The sequence below is a fragment of the Genypterus blacodes genome, unplaced genomic scaffold, assembly GCF_046128005.1.
Source record: "Genypterus blacodes isolate CSIRO-AG114 ecotype Tasmania unplaced genomic scaffold, CSIRO-AGI_Gbla_v1 ptg000012l_1, whole genome shotgun sequence".
Taxonomy (NCBI): Eukaryota; Metazoa; Chordata; class Actinopteri; order Ophidiiformes; family Ophidiidae; genus Genypterus; species Genypterus blacodes.
Genome location: NW_027466826.1, coordinates 1,758,669 through 1,780,481, shown reverse-complemented (window position 1 = coordinate 1,780,481; position 21,813 = coordinate 1,758,669). Strand labels below are relative to the sequence as shown.

At 47.6% G+C, this 21,813-nt stretch overlaps 1 protein-coding gene across 2 annotated transcripts in view; it reads left to right on the top strand.

Moving 5' to 3' along the window:
- slx4ip (SLX4 interacting protein) overlaps window positions 1-21,813 on the top strand; it is a 27,777-nt gene extending 5,964 nt beyond the window's left edge. For both annotated transcript variants that reach the window (XM_076166657.1, XM_076166667.1), the window contains exons 3-8: window positions 1,632-1,721; window positions 1,971-2,097; window positions 12,092-12,169; window positions 13,672-13,760; window positions 20,320-20,426; window positions 20,525-21,813. In XM_076166657.1, the coding sequence (XP_076022772.1) occupies window positions 1,632-1,721; window positions 1,971-2,097; window positions 12,092-12,169; window positions 13,672-13,760; window positions 20,320-20,426; window positions 20,525-21,329 (1,296 nt within the window). In that variant the 3' untranslated portion in view covers window positions 21,330-21,813. The remainder of the gene's footprint in view (window positions 1-1,631; window positions 1,722-1,970; window positions 2,098-12,091; window positions 12,170-13,671; window positions 13,761-20,319; window positions 20,427-20,524) is intronic.

Below are 21,813 nucleotides of genomic sequence, written 5' to 3'. Positions count from 1 at the left end.
TATAGGGACGAGGGACACTGACAGACACACATGCTTGCGTTTTATACATGAGAACCGAGCACACACACACAAAGGCGCTCTGTTCTGGTTCACGGCATTTATGTCTTTGTGAAACCATGTGTTTTTTTATAAACAACCTTTGTGTCTATGTCGTTTAGGCGGAGACATAAGAATATTCCATTTATTGATCACACTTTGGTACTTCTTGTTTGTCTAGTTTGAAGATATGAGAAAGAGGATCACAGAGTAGTGAACTGCTGTTTGAAGAGTCTAAGAATTCATAAATCTTAGCTTTTTGCGTTGCGTTGCTGCAGTATTCTATTTTATGCTGACACGGCGTCAGGGCCTAAGGGCACCACAGACTCATTATGAGAACCATCATTCATCAGTCAAATTGGGCACCCTTTAAACTAGTTGATCTGAAAGAAGCGTACATCCATCATTTACATAGACGACTAGAAAGCGAAACATTTGGCAGAACCGTCCTTTTACTGTTCAGACTTTAAGTGCCAGATAGAACGTTCTCAGCCCAAATGTGGATTTTAGAACCCCTCTCTTTACTCACTCTTAGGAATAGGAAGGAGCTGACCCAATTGGAGAGACTTAGGCAGTATAGGGCCGTGTGCTTGTGTGTGTTCCCCTACACACCCTGTTAATTCACTCTCTTAGGTCACCCTGAGAGCAACTCCTGAAGAACACTCCTCCTCCGTTAATGCTCTGTAACTCCACCGCCGGAGTTTGGACATCCCATCAGCGATACCTCAGCCCTCCAGAGCAGTCTCACTTAACACAACACAAAGCATTCCGTGTGTGTGTGTGTATGCTCATTGTAAGCTAAGCGAACTCTGTGACTGCTTTCTGGTGTTTATATGTTTCTCTGTGTTTTCCTGCAACCCATCTCCGTTCAGGTTTACCCTTGCGGTGCATTTCCAGGGCCGTACACGTCGCCCCTCGGTGTCATGTTGCGGGTGGTCCATCCGTTACAATTGTTGTCCAGCGAGAGGCCAAGTCCTACACGTGATCCACGTTCATTTCCTCTGCGCAGCACACAGTGTTTGCACTCATATGTAAACCATAATCAGGCTAGTTTTGGCAACAATGAAACAGCAACTCACCAGCCTTGGCATTCTGCACTTCTGGTTTATTGCCGTCGATGCGATGACATAGCGCCTTTAGGAATCCACTCTGCAGCCCTCTACTCCACAGCTTTCTACAGTGCTCACTGAATTTGCGTTTGAGAGTGTAGAGCATGATTGCTACTCTGCTTGTAGACGAATATAGGATCATCCTTATCTATATGTTGCACCTTTTGTTACATCTTGTGCAGCCTTTGTTACCTGAAACAGTGACTGCATTGCACGGTTTATGGAACACTACATTCGTTTGAAGCTGAGAAAGTAGAAACACGAGCAGACAGAGGTTTTTGCGAGGAGATCGGTAGAGAGATGGCTAGACAGAGAATCACGCGGGAGGGGAGTTGCTGCGAGAGGCCTGGGGTGATGTTTGAGGACATAGGGGGGGTCGTTGTGGTTTGTCTCGCTGTCAATCACCCAACGGTCTGACTTCCTTTGTTGTCTGTAAGACCAATGGCCCTCAGCAACCTGTGGCTGTTCTTCCTCTTTGTGTTACAGTGTGGGAACTTCGCCGTGCTGGTGGATCTTCACGTTCTGCCCCTGGGCGGCCAAGAGGACACCAGCTGGTTTACTGCGGTGCACATTGAGGTAAAGGCATAGTGAGAGGCGCGTGCATGTGAATAAGTGTGGGTGAATATAAAGCTTGTGTGCTGCTGGGGGCCTTTTTAGAACCAAGGCACCAGCGTGGAATCCAAAACTCTGGTTTTTCTTCCGAGGGTTTTCATTGTCTTGGCGTTGCCTCACTGACCACGTGTCCTTTTAAATGTGCTTTAGAATAGCAGTCTTATAAAAGGCTTTCAACTTCAAGCTTAATTATCTGCTTATTATCATTTGTAGGAAGTTACAACTCTGGTTCGAGGCGCTTTGGACCATAGAGTTAAGCAGTACACCGACTCCCTCCGAAATAGAAGTCAACCCAAACACAGGAAGGAGCTGCCACCTGCTTCGACCTTCTCTGTGAAAGGTAACGCACTATCCTGCAAGCCGCCACATTACACTGCAACAGAGCCATATAATCCGGTATTTATTATCAGAAACTCCAGACATGATTCATTATAAATCCTGTATAATCCTTTATTATGTTTAACAGCGTCTTCACGTGTTTACTCGGGGGCCTTGTTTATATTTGTGGCAGTAATGAACACAAGTTATGATCGCTCTGTTTTGATTTCAAGCCGTTGCTCATTCCTTCAGCATTAAGACATTTCTTTCTTCCCCTGCCTCGTCTTAGGTGTGTCTCTCATCACCTCTGGAACACGTAAAACAGTTTATTTTGGCACCGAATGCGAAACCATTATTAATGCACGTTGACCTAAGATCCAAGATATGACTCCGCACACGCAGGCAAGGCCATTGAGCTGTGCAAAGCAGGGTGGGAATGGAGTTGCAAAACACTTGTGTGTTTCACGGGCTACCTTTTTTCGAGGAGAGTGTGGGTGGAGAGACAACAGAACTAGTCGGGACACGGTGGCTTTCTACGCCCAGGGTGTGACCTGTGGAAGCAAGAGCTGATAGGAGTTTTTATATTGTACTGAAGTGTTTGACTTGGCACGACTCAGTCACATTTATACATGCAAGATGTAAGTCCATCTAAATACCTGGTGTTTTTAATGTAGGCTTGTCACACCTGTATTTATCTATACTTACAGTTGACTCGAGACCATCTACAGTTGCCCGATACACGGACAAATCATACACACACAAAGAGGAAACCTAGATCTTACCTGCCTGTGTCAATAGGCCAGTTCAAACTATCTCCATCCATCTAATGTATGGACTCATTGCCTCGTTGCCACCCACGCACGTGCCTTTTGAAGCACTGCAAGCCAAAGCTTCAGAGGAACCCCCGGCTGTGTGTTGGAAGGCAGACAGGTTTCTCACAGGTAGCAGTTAAGGGCAGTTAAAGTGGTCTCACTCAGCAGGACAGGGCCGACAACAAGAGTGGGATTACAGGGTAGTCGGGGCCCATAAAATTTCTCCTGTGACTGTAGCCCTGCCTCTCACGCTACCCCCCTCGTCAGCATCCGCGTGCTCACATCATCGTTTGCATTTAGCTGTTGTGCATGAGCACTAGCTCCGCATGTGAATAAGTTCGCCGTCTTTTGCACTTTACATGGTTGACGTACAGTTTTGTAAATGTTTGCAGCCATGCTGGTTGGGTTGTGGGGGCGGGGGCTGGTGCGCGCTCACACACACACACACACACACATCAGCATTAGTGAGAATCAGAAGGAACGACAGTGTATGGGTGAGATATATACCCCCCCTGGGCTAGGTGTGAACAGGCTGACAGTGTAAGGTTACTGCAAAGTCTGACTCACATTCCCCATGACAGACTGAGGAGAGACAGACATCTCTAATGATGGAGATCACAAACAGAGACACGCACACACACACACACGGACACGCACAAACTCACTCCATTCTGTCAACAAGGAGTCTATCAGCATTTCAGCAGTGAAATATGCATGTAAAAATGATTAAGCTCCTTGCAGCATCGCCAAAAAGAATGTAACCCGTGGAACATGACTCCATATCAGAGAATTTTCCCCTTTTCAGGACATGAAAAGGTATTGCGCCTCAACAGGCGTACACTGTTCATGTGCTCCAGCCCTATTAAAGGCCTTAAGTGAGTGTAATGACATTCTTGGTCTTTTCATTGTCCCATGTGAGGGAGGCGGTGGAGCAGTAAAGGTGGAGACTGTGAGTGTGAGAAGTGAGCACGCAGGCAGGAGCCATAAAAAAGGGGAGGACAGACTATAGGCTTAGGGAGGGAAGCCCAGCAAACCTCAGGGTGGGTATTAAGCCTTTGGGTCATCTGTTCTGCAAGCAGGTCAGCGGCTAACCTGCTAATCGTCACAGGACTGCCAAACCGTCCATTGCAGGGAGTTAAACCTTTTTGTGTGTATGCGTGTTTGTGAAAGCAGCCCTTTGGCTCACGGCGTAGTGAAACCTGTTTGTGTCAGAACATGTGCACACGCACATTTTGCATATAGAAAAAGGTGTTTGGTAGGGGTAGTATTGATGTCTGCGCCAAGAATAGGAGGATGGAGTATGGTGCTATGTGTGGGACGGTACTGGAGGGGGATGTGGGTCGCGTATGAGACGCCGTTTGAGCCGGTGCCAGTGTGAAATCACAGGGGCTTCCGCCAACAGCCAGCAGTAAGAACAGCCTAACAGCCTCAGCTGTTGGCACTTCAAATGAGCCATCGACAGCTTTTAACATTCCTTGACCCTTCAACGCAAGAGTTTGTATCGGGAGTTATCTCTTTGGATTATTGTACATATATGTGTATGCGTGTGTCGGTGTGCTCATATGTGTGTAGAGTATGTATAGCACCCAGTGAACATGTCAAAGAGGAGCTTATCCCTTGTCGTCTGCCAACATAAATCCAAGTCGTTTCTCCAAATCTTAGTTGCAGAGGGCCAATTTCCAAATGCCTCCTCCTCCCCCCACCCCCTTTTTTTTTTTAATGCTACTTGAGACTTCATGATTAGCTCATAGTGATGTGATTTATTTATGTTTTTAGAGAGAAGAACAGAGGGAAATTTTCCCACCAAGCATTTTGGCTCCGGACAGGCAGACTGGACATGCTAGACTTTGGAAAGCCCAGGGAAGGGAAGGGGAGCTTGGGAGAGGCTTGTTGCATTCTCCCTGGTAGGCTATGTCGAGCACACCCACATTTCTCAGAGTAATTACAGATTGAAAACGAGTGGATAATAGGTTTTCTGTGTTTTGAGAAATAGATTTTTGTCATTTGATATGACATATACTCCAGTAAGGAAGCTGGCGGTTAATGCCGTGTGACAGCAAGAGCGTCACAATTATCTTTACGGAGACGCGGCTGAACTTTCTCTGCACTGATGAGCAGGAAGGCCTATGTACGCAACACTTACGCTATCAAAGCACGTCTCTGTCTGCTGGGCTTTACCATCACGCCATTGCCATTTTGTATTTGATTAGACTTTGTTTGCTTACACAGTTTGACTTTGCGACGTATAGGATTTTTTATTTACATTTAGGTTTTCTCATTTGGCAGAGGCTTTTATCCAAAGCGACGCAAACATGAGAGTGGATATTTGGTCTTCGTCCAGTCATGGGGGTATTGATTTTTGTGTGTGTCGTATGTGCGCCGGGGCTGTGTTGAGTGTAAAATGAGAAGAAGTGAACTTGCCATTTCAAGCTGCCAAAGCACATTACCAGATGTTCTACACCTAGCAGTAGTATTGATGCAGCCACATCGATCTCCCTCCACGGGGCTGCTCGTCCTCCGTGCACCTCGTGTTCCAGACTGCACTCCCGGTCAGAGGAGGTACCGCAACCCCAAGCAGGCGACGTTTCTCGTGGTACCTCGAGCCGGTTTTTGTCCATGGCAGAGCAAGGTTCCTCTTCCTCTCCCTGCACAGGTGCCAGGGCTTAGGGGGAGGGAACACCTGCCAGCCTGTTTCCCCATGGCCACGGCGGGCTAGAGAGGCATTTTCCCAGGCTCCCCAGATGAATGGTCACTAATAGCCGTGGGAGAGGGCTTTGCGAGTGCTGCACAGTGTACCACTGACTCCTCTTGGCAGCTCTATGAAGGGGGCTTAAGGCAGCCTGGCCGCGGCCGTTGCGGAAAAAGCACAAGTGTTGCTGGATAGCTTTACTGTTGGAGAATGTGTTTACGAATGACCATCTTCCTCCAAATGAAGAATGCGGAGGATGTGTTGGAACTGAAGGGGAGAATTTTAATTTTTGTTCTCCCCGTTCACGGTTTGAGCTTTGTTTGACTTCTCGGCCCCTTTGAAGGCCGACAGCCTCCAGCTAAAACTGCTATACAAATGCGTCTAAGCTAAGTGAAGGTGAATGAGAAGTTTTGTGAATAAAATGCATGAACATATCACAGCACACTCACACATCGGTGGCCTGTCCTCTGGATGCTAATGTTTTTTTCGGGGGGTGGGTGAGGACTCGGTGACAGTTCAAAGCAGAAGACTGAAAAGAAATTTTAGGGTAGGAACCCATATTAACTTACCTCGTTACTGCTCAGTGCTACCATAGCTATAACTATTTATGTGGTTGTTGTGCAGTGCATATCCAGGCCAGTGAGGGGCTGGGCTGTAAATAGATAGGCATGCCTGTGGCAGAGTTACCTGCCCTGCGTTGTGTTACTGGGCGTGAGGCAGGCCGGGATTAAGGCGAGGGGAAACGGAGACCTGTGACAGGCAACAAAGGAATTCCGGGGCCCAGGCTGGAAATGGATCCTGATCAGAGTGGCCGCCCCAGCCAGCCTGCCCCTCTCCTCTCTCGTCCCTCGGCCCCTGCTGGGCAACCCTGTTCCTCCCCTGGTGCTTTGTGGTGTTGCTGTGGCCCTGTAAATCCTTCCTGTAAGCCCCCGGCCTTACTCAGCAACAACACACAGGACAGTCTGACTCCACCGCTAACCCCCCTCCCCATTATTGCACACACCCACACAAAGTATTATTCGTTTTCTTTCTGGGTCTCTTTTCTTGTCCTTTGCCTTTTCACGTGTACTTGTAAACTCTCTCCTCTCCTCTCCTCTCCTCTCCTCTCCTCTCCTCTCCTCTCCTCTCCTCTCCTCTCCTCTCCTCTCCTCTCCTACTTTCTGCATCTTCTCATCTCTGCTCTTCTCCTATCCGTTATCACGCCCTCTCACTTTTGCACTTTCTCTCCTTTCCCTTCTCCACAGGGTCAGCTGCAGTCTCTTAGGACACAACCGCAACCTCCGCCATAGCTGTCACACCACACTCTCTCCCATATAATTAGGGCAGTGGAATGGTAGCCTGAGCACGGATCACATTCATGTGACTGTTCCCCCTTACCACAATCTGGTCTGGGAGACGGCAAACACTCTTAAACTCAAACAGTTCAGCCTAAGCAAAATGTCATGTTTTGTGTATTGCTAAAACCTTTAGGAGGATTTCCTTGTTTCTCTCTTGTGTGAAGTGAATAATATCCCGGGCTTGTGTCGGATGGGTCTGGTTTTTTTTCCTGTTGAACAGGTGTCGCTGCAGCACAGTGTGCCAAAACGTGTGTTGTGAGAGAACCCTTGTACTGGACGGCCCTCTGAAAGCAGCATAGCAGGACAGATTAATTGTAGACGTCAATGCTTGTATTAGGTCATTACAATACAATGCATAAACATTAAATATAAACAACAAAATTTAGTACGCATTCAGTCCAACAGGCCATTAGTCTGTTGTCATTGGACTCTGGTGGTGAGACCTAGATAGAATCTCCCTGTCCTCATGGCTCATCTATCTGGATTTATAAACACGGGGTTAGCTGATTTACAGGCGGCTCAGCCAGCAGAAAGCAGCAGCCTGCTTCCAATGAGACCTTTATCAGCATTTCAAAGAGCCAGCACAGTGCATAACTCAAGTCCACAAACTGCTCCACACAACATTAATCCAAAAGAGTTTGAAAGAAAATAAGCAGTTTGTATCCCTTCCGTTTTCAAATGTTCTTTTATATAAACAGTGGCATACGCCTGCAGCACTATGAGAGATGTGTGGCTGCCTGCTCTAATTATGATATAATGATGATTGAATATGGCATTTTGTATTGCGACTACATTTCTTTTATCAGATTATGTTTCTGAGAATTTGATTCTCCCCCTGATTCCCCTGACAATTCCTCTGTCCTCCAAAGTGCTCCCCACCACTCTAGTCACATGCTGCATTATGGGTTGGCCTGCACTACCATGCTGTGGCGTATTTTGTAACCACGGCGAAGGGGTCACCCAAATGTTAAATTGAACACTCATGTGCAAATATTGTTTCAGGTGGATGCTGAGCAGGATGATCAAGTCACAATACTCCGCTACAGCCGTAGTTACAGTTACACACACAGAGAGTGGTGTCCTTCCAGGAAAGCCCCTACTTATTCAAGGGTAACTTCCTTATGCTCTCTCAAATACCCCTCACCAGCCCAGCCCCCCGCCCCTCTCTCTTGCTCCCTCTCTCTCGCTCAAACCCCTCACTCCGCCCCCCCCACCCACCCACCCTCGAGTACAGAGGGAGGGAATCGACATCAAAGCAGAGATGTCAAAAGAGCAGAATTCTCAAGAACTGATCTCTTGACTGTCCTGCTGATTCAACTCCTGTTCATAAAAGGGCTTGCGTGGGAAATACAGTCGTCTTTATATACAGTGCAGACATACGCTGAGTAGTCCCCCGCGCAGGTCCCTGAGTCCCCACTGAGGTTTCAGCTAATGCCTGACAGAGATCTGCTCTGAGCCCCAGGAAAGGCCTCCGTATCAGAGCAGAGATTTATGCACAGGTTCCTGCTTGAGTCACAACAACACACATCCCCTGGAATGTGGATGGCAAGAAAAAAGTTGGCCATGTTTTCTATGGCCGTTTTTTAATGATCTCCTCAGGATATGACTGGAGTTAATGAAGACTGTTCCATGGGGGATTACCTTTGACCCAGGCCTGAATGCCTCTTCCATTTTACAGTCCCAGTCACTCTGGATGCCTCTTGGTTTGTTGACTTTTCTTTCCTCTCATTGTTTTCCCAGGAAGTGGTGAAAGCTGCAGGGATATGTGTATGTGTGAGAGAGAATGACTGTGTGCATGTGTGTGTGCATGTGTGCGTGTGTGTGTGGGTGTGTGTGTGTGTGTGTGTATAGGACTGTCTCACCAGAGTACAGTATACTAGTCTTGGCACCCACCCTGTGGAGCCTGCGTCTTGTTCTGCAGTTGTCCTGCGGTACATTACAAGATGGTAGAAGTCTCTCCATACAAGCGGTTACAATATTATCTACCGCATTTCTGAAAACATGGCGTGCTGGCTTGTTTACTGTTTGATTTGACTTGTCATAATATTGTCCTGCATTGAGTTTCAAAACAATTAAGCAAGGCCATCTTCTCTTGAAGGATGTACAAATGCAATCCTGTCAGGTCTTTTGCACTGCAGATTTGGGTATTGCACCACTCTGGGCTACAGTTGCCACAGAAAAGGGGCCACCGGCTCCCAGTGGAGGCACCAGCAAACTGTTTGTGAGAGAGAAACATGAATGTAAGCTTAGCACGAGAGAGCCCGGGCAGACGGCCAAAAGCAACTCCGCGCCGCGCAGGACATTATAAAGTTGGAGCAACAGCTGATGTCTCGAGCCGTGCCGATTTCACTCGGTTCCCAACTCCGCGTCCAGACGTCCCTGTCAAACTTGTCCTGGGAATTGGCGAGCTCAACCCACCAGGGAAGGCCGAGTAGAATAGTTGCAGCGCTAGACATGAGGCTACAGGGTTTAACAGCCTAAATCAAAGCTTTTCAAAACACACTGAGCCGTGCATGTGCAATGAAAGACGCGCGCTTCCTGGTCCCCTCCTGTACCCAGAATGGGCAGAGAAAACAAAACAGAGATACAGATCTGCATTCCTCTCTGGGTAGACATGCTGAATGGGCAATGGATGACCAATGGCTTGCTATTTAAAGAATAACAGAATATGGTGATCTTTTCTTTTTCTTTTTTTTTTACATTCCATTATTGTTACTAAAAACACACATTTAAGGTGCCATATGCTGTAATGTATTGAATGCTGCCGGCTTATACATACTCTCTGTACAGCCCTTATTTAGGGATTTGACATCCACCGAACTCTTCATGTTATTTAGCAATGGGCAATACCAGACCAGCAGGCGTACCTGTAAATTTTATATTAAACATGTTCTTGGCTCCCGGCGCGCCAAGATGTTGTCTCCATATTTACAGTTACGCTACCTGATCCCAGAGGTTGGGAAACAAGTTGTAAAAAAAGGTGCCACTATAAATTTCTGTTTATTATCCTCTATCCTGCATCGGCCTTTTACTGCAGAATGGCCGGTTCCGATCCTGTTCTGCAGGTTTAAACAACAACAACGACATTACAGCGATTTAAGCAGGATCGTGAGCCAGTGCTGGATTACATGGCTTGAATGTAAGAAACGCCTCCTTTACACCTTGCATTAAAATGTGATTTGTATCTAGGAGAAAAATACAACAATAAACAAAACATATATATGGGTTTTAACTATAGAGACGTGTTTGTTTCACAAGCACAGTTTTGAGCTGCGGTTAACTTCATTTATTTTTCAGTATTATAACTCTTTTTGAGTTCTTTTTCAGATTTTGAGATGTGCAGTGTCATTAAAGTAAACAGTTTGATGGGTCATAAGATTCCCAGATGAGGCAAACTTACCTAATTTTTTAAGAACTAAAGCACAAAGAACATACTTGCTTTGTCTTTTAGTGGCAACTGGTGTTCTTATGATGAAATTATTTTTCCCACGTACCATTTAGTTTGTTTTTATACTTTAGATTCTCACATCAGGCTCATTCTGATTGGAGCTTTGTGTTCTAACCAAATCAAATAGTTTCATTCACTCATGTATTTACTTGCATCTATGTTAGTATTGCGTAACCAAATCTTATTGGTTTGGTGTGTGACCCTGTTACCTAACCCAGCCACAAACACCTAGGAGAAGAAAGCAGAGGTGGTGCCATTAATCACCGGGCAGTGGACAACCATTTACCTGTGGCAAGCTGTCTCTATAATTGTATGTCATTATCCATGGAATCACAAAATGGCTTCTTTTTGAAGACGATAATTAGATGCCTTGAGCTCGGAGCTGAGATGACATCAGCCAAGAAAGAAAGGGGAAGTGTTCACACAGGCCCCTGCTCACATGTGTGTGGGCCCGTGCTGTCAGCCTGCTGTCTGCTCTGTGCTGCATGTTCGTGCTGATGCAGCACGTGGAACACGTTTGCCCCTTTGTGGGTTAAGCTTTTGGAGGAGGCTAGTCCAAGGTATTAGTGAGCGGAGCGTTCGTTTGTAGTGATGAGCGTCAGCATTGTCGCCTTTGGGTAAAAACCTGTCATCTCTGAAATGTCAGCTTTTTCGGAACTGTGGCTGGCGGCGATCCTTTTAGCTTGATCAGGGCTTTTAAGAGCAAAAGGTCAGATTTTTCGTTGTGGAAGAAAATGTAATCCTTTCAGTCAAGTGAAAACACAAAAACAAGCAGTTAAGAGTTAAACATGTTTTCACATGAGAACAGTAATATGAGAATGAAGAGTGACAATAAGAAGATAGTCTGTAGTCCCTGTGTCAGGAAGTGGAGAACCACAAAGGTAGATAAGGAGCCTTTCTAGAATGTGCAGATAAAGTTGTGAGCATCTTTTTCAGCTTCCCAGAACGATCGCCTTGTTTACAAAGAACAACTGGATGGCGTGTTAACCAGGCCTCTGCTTTTAGTCAACAAATTCCTGCCCGATTAGGCAACAGGCCTTTGTTTCTGCCCAGCGCATCTTACATTCCTTGAATAATGACAAACAGAGCTGAAGCCCAGGTCATAGCTGCTCAAAAGCTACAAGACTAGGCGGTCAGCTAAACAAACAGTTTGTCGCTCCAAAAGTAAATGAGCCTATGCATTCTATGAATTGCACAGTTCAGATTGAGCCTCAGGTTATTGATGTTACACTGGGGAATCATAATGTCCTGTCTTTGGCATTAGGAGCCAATGTAGATAGATGATAGCCTGCTAGAATGGGCATCATTTTGTGCATTTGAGGAGACAAAGCCGCTCCATTCTTGCAAGTTTGATCACATCCCTTCACATCAAAGTGCGCTGTTTCTGTGGGCGTCATTCAAGAGCGAGGCAAAGATGATAAGACGAACCGAACATTGTAAATCTTCTTTTTGACTACAGCAGTCAGAAAGGCATCCATGTGTGCTCGAACTGGAACTCTGGAACACCAACAAAGTTTAACGCTGCACTAAAGCGTGTTTGCATTATGTGTTTTCATTCACCAGTAAGCTTATCTTATTCTCTTGGACTTTGCATGCAAATTGAGCACCAATCTTGTGTCATGATAGTTAAATTGAATAATTGTGCCATCAGCTGATTTAGTTGATGACAGTTAATAACTCGATGGTGACAGCAGCCCTAATGACAGCCGTCTTTGCTTTTGTTTTTACAGGGAGGAACTTTAGCCTGGTGGCCAATTTTCTGAAGCGGCACTTCAACCTCAGATGTGTTGTCACACACTTCCATGGGGGTACGTAAAGCTACCTGCGTTCAATAAGCCAACGCTGCCAGTTTCATGGATCTGAAGAATCACTGCGGCTCAAACGCAGGCCAAATTTCCCACAGAAAAGAACAAGTCATCTCCCGCCGGGCTCGCATGTTGATTTTTCTCCCCCTCACTTGTTTTTATGTCCCGTCCCTACCTGCTCCGGTTGTTGCTGAGAACAGGCGGCCATTAAGTGGTTCCCTTGAGAGTCTGCTGAGAGTGGGAGAGTAAGACGGTGGCGGTCGTCTATGGAGGGGCAGTGAGAAACTTATCTCCACGGCCCATCTAGCGTCTGTGACCCTTGGCCACCTTTTCATGGGACCAGCATGGCCCTCTTCCTGCAGTAAACCTAATATCTGCTCCCCCCGGGGGCCAAAATGTTCAAGTCGGGAAGCAATGACCTGCTGCCGGCTGAGATGACAGCTTTTCTCAGCAGGTTTGTCCCATGTCCAAATTAGACTCGGGTCTCCAGGGGTCAAAGGTCGTGTCCTTTGGTTCACTGTCCTAGCGTTAAAGTCGGGCAGTTACGAGGCTGGTGGAAGAAATGACTTTTGATGATAATTGACCTTTGCGTCGTAAAGTTTCTTCAGTTTACACGGCAATAAAAAAAAATCACTTAGGACTCTTGAATCTGATTAGTTAATGACGCTGTCAAGATGATGAGTTTAAATTTTGCTGAAATGCACTGCTTATTAGGCAGTCCACAAGGACTACCAGGGAGCCGAACATGTTCTTAGGGGAGCGTCAATGTGGTCAAGTGTGTACAAACTACCTATTCAAATGTATTTAGTTTGTTCCATATTTGATGATTACAAGCGGAAACTTTGGCCCCGATGGTGGAGGCAGAGGAAATGTTGGCAGGTCACCAAAACTCAGGGGACCATAAATATCTAACGCATCATTCCTTCAAATCCACATATTTGTGTTCATGAGACGATGGCGGGGGCTTAGTGGGAAATTTGACTCGGAGCTCCAAGAGAAAAACTGTGGATTGACAAAGATCGACCAACTCAGTGATGCAACAGGTCACTTTAATTCCCCGTCTTTGCCGTGGAGATCCTCCACTGCTGTGTAAAGGGCGTTTAAATGGGAAGATAATCCTTTACAAAGTGTGCAAGATGTTTTTCTCTCATTTATCATCAATTAAGTTACATCAGTAGTTTCTCCCTCGGCAGTATTTTTCATTCAGGACCTCTGCATGAAACGCATCGATCAGCCTTTTATCATGTTTATTGGATCCAAACTAGTCTCTAGCAAAGCCGATGAAACATTGAGATTTCTTGTCCCAGAACGCTTTTTAATGTAAAAATTTTGCAATATTTCACTCTGTTCACACACGCCTCATAAAGACTAGCAATCATCTGTAAACTGTCATTTTCCCCTTGGTCTGAATCGCCCACAACTCCCTCTGTCTGACAGCTGATTAGACGCGAGGCCGCACTATTAACTAACGTGGGGCTGCGTTTCTCTTCTCTGTCCTGCTTCAGAGTTGCGTGTGTTTCCCGAGCGCTACGTTGTGTGCGTACGCTGTCCCGAGGATGCCTCAGCGCGCCATGGAAACCCGAGCTCGGCCGTGGTGAGTGCTGTTTATACTCCTCTATTTCCTCTTGCAGTTGCCTGGCAAAGTTCCTGCCTGGGTCTTTTGGGTTATTATAGGGATGCGTTGCCAAATTGCCCTCTTACTGTATATTTGCAGGTCATCTGTGTCAGACAGACAGAGACAGACCCCCATGGCCAGTGGTGAGGGAGAAAAGATGGCGGGGGGGTGGGGAGGGCGGAGGAAAGTGATGCTCATACCTGGTTAGGGTTAGGTAAAGGGTTAGGGTTAGGGTTACCTTCCCGGTATTGTTGTAGCCCATCAGATTACAAATACCAATGTAGGTATAATCTATATACTGAGTAAACGTCTTCCGAGGATAATCTTATGTCGGAAAATTCTCCATCAACTATTACACGAGAAACCAGATTAAACATCCACTCTTTCAGCATTTATTCAAACTTCCACCATATCTATGCGGTCAACATTAACTGGCTGTGTTTTATAGCTTCATGCTAAATGACTGTAAAGCATTCTAACAGCCACACATGAGCGACATACAGTCGACATTGCCATCATTGAGTAGTATTTGACTGTATTCTCCCTCATTTGTTCTTCTCTTAAAGAGTTTTTATATGGTTATTCTCTTCTGTCTGAGATTATTATCCCATTTAGTTCTGCTCAAATCCAAACAAACCCCTAATGCTTTGGAAATCATTGCTCCGAACCCAACGTTTGCGGCCCAAACCACAGTTTTTCATAATTGCAACGTCTGATTTCAAAAATTGCAATGTGGAAACGCTTAATATTCATGATCGCAGCGAGGTCCCGCGAGAAATCCTAGATACGTCTCTGTTTTGTAGCGACATAAAGCCCTGTTTGTATTCCCATAAATCCCGTTGAAGTCATTACAACACTCTACATCCCACCGTTCCGTCACTGCCCCGCGTTGCTAAGGGAGAGCCGAGTTGACGCGTTTCTCAGATGTCACTGAGAGGAGGACTCGACTTAAACGGGGGGTCTGGAGCTGCGGGTACGTTCACTGTACTGTCGCGTATATCGTGTTGCACTCTCACCCATTCATAAGACTCCACTACTGTAGCTCTTTTTGTCCATTCATTATACAGACAAACTATCCTTTGGTCAACGCTCATTTGAACTTGAACTCCCAAGAGAGTTCTGGGAAATTGTGGTGGAGCCTTCTCACCTTGGCACCGACATCAAGGACGGACATCTCTCCCATCACATCCCATGATCAGCGGCCCACTGTTTTTCTACAGGGTTCTTGCTATTGTTTCCCCCTTTGAAACGTCTCCGCGCTCTCTCCGCAGTTTGGCTCCCAATGAAAGCGACGATTGTAATATTTTTAGTGGAGCAACACAGTCGTCAGTGAAAAGTTCAGATTGTGTAACCAATTTTCCAGTTCAAGGAGGCATTGCTGTCGATTGCGTTCCTCTCTCCAGGATGTGGTTCTCTGGGCTTCATACAGTACAAGCAGAGGGAATTGGAGGGTGGGAGTCTTGCGGTGGAGGCTCTCTCGCTAACCCAACCCCGAGCGTGGTTTGTTAGGGGAAAGATACCAGACAGCCAGGCTGAAGTTTTTCACATGACAAAAGCAATTATTTGTTTACCTCCTTCACTCCGTTCGGATTTGTCAGAAAAGGGAGTTTTGCACTTTAAAATGCTGCCAGGAAATTCAAAATGAGAAAAAAAAAAAAGAAGAAGAAGTTTCTGCTGTGAGTCACGACTGCGCGGATAATGTTGCTGTTTAAAAATAATGGGGTCTTGGGATTGAATGTCATTAGTAGTCACATGTTTAAGAGGGGGTCTTTTTATTCCACAAGTCTTGATGGCATAAGCCCCGGTTTTGGGCCCGAAACAAGAAAACAAAAACACAACAAAATGCCACGTTTCCCAGCAGTCAGGGAGGTTTTTCGGTTCTGTCATTTCGCATTCATTCAGCGTGTGTGTGTGTGTGTGTGATGTGTTGAGCAAGAATCCTTGACCACAGTGGAAATGTGGGCTCATCATATTAGCACTTCTCATAAGGTCATGGGGTTATGTTAGTGAGGGAACGAAGGTGACATCATGCTTTGGCCTTTTACGTCCTGTGTAAAGCCAACATCACACCCCCGCACCCAAGCACGCCGTTATGTATAATGCGTCCGATTATTCACATCCTCAGCTGTGCCTCAGGGAGTGGCGTATATTCTCCAGCCAGCACTGAACCTACCACTCTGTAAGGCGGGGAGTGGACATTTTGTGCACATTTGCAATGTTTACGTAAAGTTTGAAGCCCCGGCGAGGTACAAAAAAAAAAGGAATCTGACACAACATCCAAACTGACGCTGACAACTACATTTCTTCCACCTTATCTATTTGATTTTGTGTCTCAGCTTCATATGTTCTGTCCGTTAAAGTCTAAAAGCAAAAACAAACGGGGTCAACAACAGCTCTTGTCTTGGAATGCACGAAAAGTGGGAGGCGAAACATTTCACATTTTGTTCTTTTGGAGGATTCTCATCAACAGTAACAGAGAGGTACATGAAAGTTCAAGCGCAGCACAGACAGATCCCATTGTAGAGTGCGCATGTAAACGTGCCGAGGAGGGTAGCATGGGAACGGAGCCGCGAGTGTTTGGGATCGCGGCCGTTGTTTTCTAGTCAGGCACAGAGTGGGCAGCCGAGGTGAGCGGCGTGCTGGGCCTGCAGAAGGTTGATCAAAGGCAGAGCAGATGTGTTTCCAGTCCCCCCCTCTCCAGAGCGCTTGGAAGAGCTTGTGTGTTTACTCATGACCTCAGCATGCCTCCGTTCTTCACAGCTCGCTACAGCCAGCGGCAGTGCTTTCCCAAGTGTCCAGTGTCTGCTCGCCTCCTCTCCATCTAGGTCAAACATGTACGGCTCCGATCCATTAGAATGCGCCGCCATCGGATCCCCCCCGATCCCCCCGAATCCCCCGAATCCTCCCGAGCCGCTGTCACCTTAAGACCCTAAATGAGCCCAAAACGGGGTCAGCGGCTCGGTTCTTCCACAGACGGGCGTCTCCAGAACGTTTTGTCATCGCTCGAGGGATAAGAACCGTCCTCTATTTTTTGACAGGGTATGTGCCCGTGCATGCTTGTTGACTCTGTTGCATGGAAGATGTGGCGAGCTTACACAAACAGGGCATGTTTCCTCTGTGGGAGAAGGGTGGGCGGAGAGCTTGCGGACTTCGCTTCGCAAACTGTCTCTGCAGGAGGTCTAGCCCTCCCCCCCTTCCTGACAGCTAAAATGGTGTTGTTGTTGTTTCTCGGTGCCAGTTTGAGGATTTTTGGTCATCGCCAAAAGCCACTGGAAAGACTGAAGCCGTCTGTGTGACTCGGCGAGGTTAAGGGACCCCGAGCAGCATCAAAGCGTCTATGAACCAAAGGCGAATAAGTGGCTTTTGGCACGCTGGCCTCTCACCAGCTTTGTGTATGTTAGGTAAGATCCAAACACTGTAAGGTAATCCAAGAACAAACAATCTGGCTCCACTCTGATCGCAAAGCAACAATGAATTGATGGTTGATTGCAGATATTGTAACTTTCCACGCTGACCTGCGCGAAAAAAAGCTGTTTCGACTTAGAAAAATCGACGGCTCGCAATGCGTCTCGTCTCGGAGAAAGCACGAAGATCTGTTTGGGGGGGGTGAAGATGATGATGAAGGTGGAGCGGGGGGTTGGAAATCTTTGCAAAATCCACCGGATAAACAGAAAAATGTGTCCTTATCGAGGCTTTTCCTCCTTCCCTGGAAAAGCCGAAAGGTTTTTGTAGCGTGTATGTAGACGAACGCGCGCACGTCGGCTTAATTGTCGGGAAGATAGCGAGAGGAGGAAAAGTTCTTTATCCCGGGCGCAGGAGTCGGGTATTTTCAAACACCCCTGGCCGTCTATCAGGGGGCCGTATCAAGGGCCTTTACTTTCAAGTGCAGGTGCTTTAGAAGATAGCCCACATCATGTTCCAGTCAGTGTTCCCCGCCTTATCTGAGCTGATGGCGGAGGAGAGCCTGCTCTTTGCCGCCGCTGCTTTTTGAAGTTGTGTCCAAGCAAAGAGGGTAAAGGGGGGGCAACTTGTAAGAATCAGTAAATGCTGTCAGGGTTGGTTGTTGTTTTCTTCTGCCCATGCTTCTGTCTAACAATCTGACATCCAGAGCAGGGAAGGGTGACGCTCAGACGGCTTTATGTGTTGCGTCACAAGAGCTGGTGCGTGTGTGTGTGTGTGTGTGTGTGTCATCTCACCTCAGTTCACCTACCGGGCCAACACCGCTTCATCACTAACCTTTGTCCCGCTTGCCCCCTCACCGCTCCCTCCCTCTCCTACCTCGCCCTCCTTCCCCTCTGTTGCTCCCTTTCCTTCCCTTCCCTTCCCTTCCCTTCCCCGTCCTTCTCCTCTCCTCTCCTCTCCTCTCCTCTCCTCTCCTTTCCTTTCCTTTCGCCTCTTTTGATGTCGTGCCGGCAGGAACAGAAAGGCACTAAAGTTTCCCAGAGAACCTCCCATCGGCCCCTTGTTGGTTTTTCTTTCATGTCCGGCGTTCAAACGGCATTTATTCATATCAAACAGATGAGAATACATATCAAGGCATTACAATGCAAATGAACGGCACCCACATCTTTCTCAGTATTGTTGTTGTTGAGGTGGGCGTGCTGGCGTGCGTGTGCGCGTGCGTGTGTGCGGGCTCGCGTGCGTGCACTTCAGCTTGTGTTTGTGTCACCGTCTTAAATCCCAAGCTAAGCCACGGTTTGGAGCGTAATGAAGCGCAGAGACAGATCCTCTGCCCACACGCTGACATGACTCCGTCTTCACACAAAGGGCGGCCTGTGAGGAACTTCCTGTGTGAGGATTCTTGCGTTTGTGGGCATGTTGGAGAGACTGTTGAGGTCAGCCGATACGAGTCTGTGGGCTCGTCTCTCTCTGTTGCCCCTCTGTCTCAGCCTCTCTCTCTCTCTCTCTCTCTCTCTCTCTCTCTCTCTCTCTCTCTCTCTCTCTTACTCCTTCTGTAGTATCTTGTCCTGCAATTATGTTTCATCTGGTCCCTGGTGCACAGAGCCGTCCCCCCCCTGCCATCCCTCCCTCCCTCCCTCCCTCCCTCCCTCCCTGGCCCCTGCAGGCCGTCCGCCCCCACTGCAGAGCTCGGCACAGTTGCAGCTCTAAACACTCAGAGCGAATGCCCTTAAACCTCTGGCAGCCCGGGACAATTAGTCGTCTCCCCTCGTGTATTGGCTCTCGTGTTTTAATTGGAATGGTGCATTTTCAGAGCAGGCAGCAGAACGACGCCTCTCCAGAGCTCCACTCCTGTTTTCTGTTCGTTCCACCACTGTCCAAGCAGCACATCTCCACTCACTGCATCTGTTTGTTGTTTAATCAGAGAATAACGGAGTGTTGACCTGCGTGTTCACCCTGTCGGCTCCATCAGTTGTGAGCCTCTGTCGTTGCCGCAGGGCCTCGATTTGATGCAATGATCTCTACTCATGAAGCTTCCAGCTGTACGATCAAACCACAAGGCTCAATCTGTCATATTCTCCCACCTGGTTGGATTTCATTTTGGGGATCAATTAACTTTTCAACCTTTTAAGTTCCGCTCAATTTCTCTCATAAATTCGCCGTCTGTTCGGGCTCAGCCGAGGAAAAGGAGCCGCCCGCCGTCGTCCCTCATTAGAGGCCCGTTGAGCGCAAACGTTGGTGAGATTTAATCTATCGCTCACTCACTCGTTCTTCCTCGCGGAGCGCCGTAGCTGCCGTGTGTGTGTGTATATTGAACTTTTAACCCGTTTAACACACAGTTTTACCTCGACTCAGGAGAAACGCAGCAGATGAAACTCAGATGTACGTTGTCGAGGGTTTGTATTTATGTTTTACCAACCTATTTGCATTTAAATCAGTGAAACCAGGAGTGCGAGCCTCAATCTCACTTAATTTAACTCCCGACTAAAATTCATCCATGATCCTCTCTCGTCTCGTCTGGGCGCATTTTTTCCGTTACCGTGCCTGGGTTTGTATTTTTCCCCTCTTCTTGCTCTATCTCCATATTAATGAGCCTTCTTAAATCGCTGTTTTAACTTGTCAGCTTCATTTCTCACTTTAGTGCTCTCAGTCATTCTCCCCCCCGTCCCCCACCCCCCACCCCCGGGGCTGCGAGTATGGGATAGCACGAAGCACACACACACACATCACACATCACACCATGACAACCTGGTGATTATTTTCACAAGCCTTTTGAAGTGGGTTCCCTTTTGGACAATGTTAAGTTAGATGCTAATAGCTTTGTGCCAGCTGGTGTGTTAGTAACTGTCCCTGAAGGCATCACAGGAAACATTCTAATGTCATGTATCATTGATCAGTATAATGCGCGTCTGAAAAACACTCCAGTGAAGGGCAGGAGGAGAAGGTAACACGTTTGTCCAAACACAACGTTAATCACACTCATTATTTTATCATTTTCCAGACAGGTTAAGCCTTGTGGATGTTTTTTAAGGTCTGACAACGCCAGGGGATGACAGCAGAGAGCAGCGGAGCCAAACCTTTCCACAGGACGCCAGGAATAATATTTTTTGTTTACACTCGTTCTGTTTGTCCTCTTTAGACGGAGCTAAGCGAACAAAGCACATCGGAATATTTTTCCAGAGCGGGAGAAACCCAAGAGCCCTTCCACAGCTCCACAAAAACAAAGAAGGCCGCTCTTCAAAAGATGTAAGCCTGAGCTAATGCAGAAACTTTCCGACCCCGCCAGTCCAGGGAGGACACTTGTGTATCTGTTCCTGTCCTCTCATCCTTTTTGACTTTTTCAGAGCCGAACAGGCCGGCGTCCGCAGAGAGCCGAGCTGTTCCAGTCCGGGGGGGGGGCGGCAAATCCACCGGGGGGGCGGTGCCAAAGACCAGAGACAGGAACTTAGGCCACAAGAGTCCGAATCAAGCCCAAGAGAGACCGCGTCCGGCCCTGGAGAGAGGGCCGCCCCAGAGGCGCATCAGCACCACGTGAGGTCGCCACCGCCGGGCCCCACCGGCTCAATCAAGCCCCCGAATCAAACCGAGAGCGTTGGAAAGCAGAGTGTGACTCATGCGCGGCAGACTGAAAATAGACTTCCAGATAGCGTCCGCTCAAATGAGACCTCAGGGGTTTTGTGCCAGCGTCAAATCAGCCATGAGACCAGCGAGAGGTGCGAGCTGAGCGGCGCAGGGGAAGACCCTCACCCACAGAAGGCCAAGAGGACGTGCCTTGGCCGAGCTCCAGGCACAACGCGAGCGCACACTGTCAAACGTTCCCCGCCGACAGCCGAGCCTGACCTCCTTCCTCTGCCGCCCCTTCCTCCGGCTGAAGCCAGAGCAGAGTCCAAGGCTTTCCCAGTCTCAGAGTGCAAGAAAACCACAGTGGAAGTAGAGCTGCTTACTCCAGGGAAACGGGCCCAGAGGCTCTCCCTCACAAGCAATAACACGGCACAGACAAACCAAAACAGGCTGGCCGCAAGTCTGAGGGGCCTATCTGTCAAGCCTGCATCCTCAGGCTCCTCTATTAGTTCCAGATCCACACGCGGAGAGGAGGGGAGCGAAACTGTGCCCAGAACCTCTAGATTACGGCGACTAAAGAGGTCCTGAGGGGGGGCGAGACAAGCTACAGTAAAGATGCCTGACGCCACGGTGATAGAGATGATATTGTGTCAGGCTACAGATTTACCCCTGCGTGCTCTCTCCTCAGATGACTCGGATTTGTAGCCACGCACGCACACAAGCAAGCACACACACGCACAGAGCACGTTACTACAATATCTGTTCTTCTTAACGACGCGATCAAATGCAGTTTATGGTAATTGATACATTTGTCAAAACGCTGAAACAGACTTTGCCTCCAGCCTTAACGTATCGGTGGAGAACAGAGGTTTGCAAATAAACGTCAAAAACCTTTAATTGGAGTTTAGATTTGGTTTTGTGTTAAAGATCGGGGGGATTTCAGACAGGCAGGAGCCGGGGCAGTACGTAATGGCTTCTCGTCTGAAACTTTCGGCTCCTACGTGTCTGAAAAGCTTCCAGTTTCCCCCCGCTGAAGCTTTCGTGTGATTGATTGCTGTTTCCAGCTTTATTT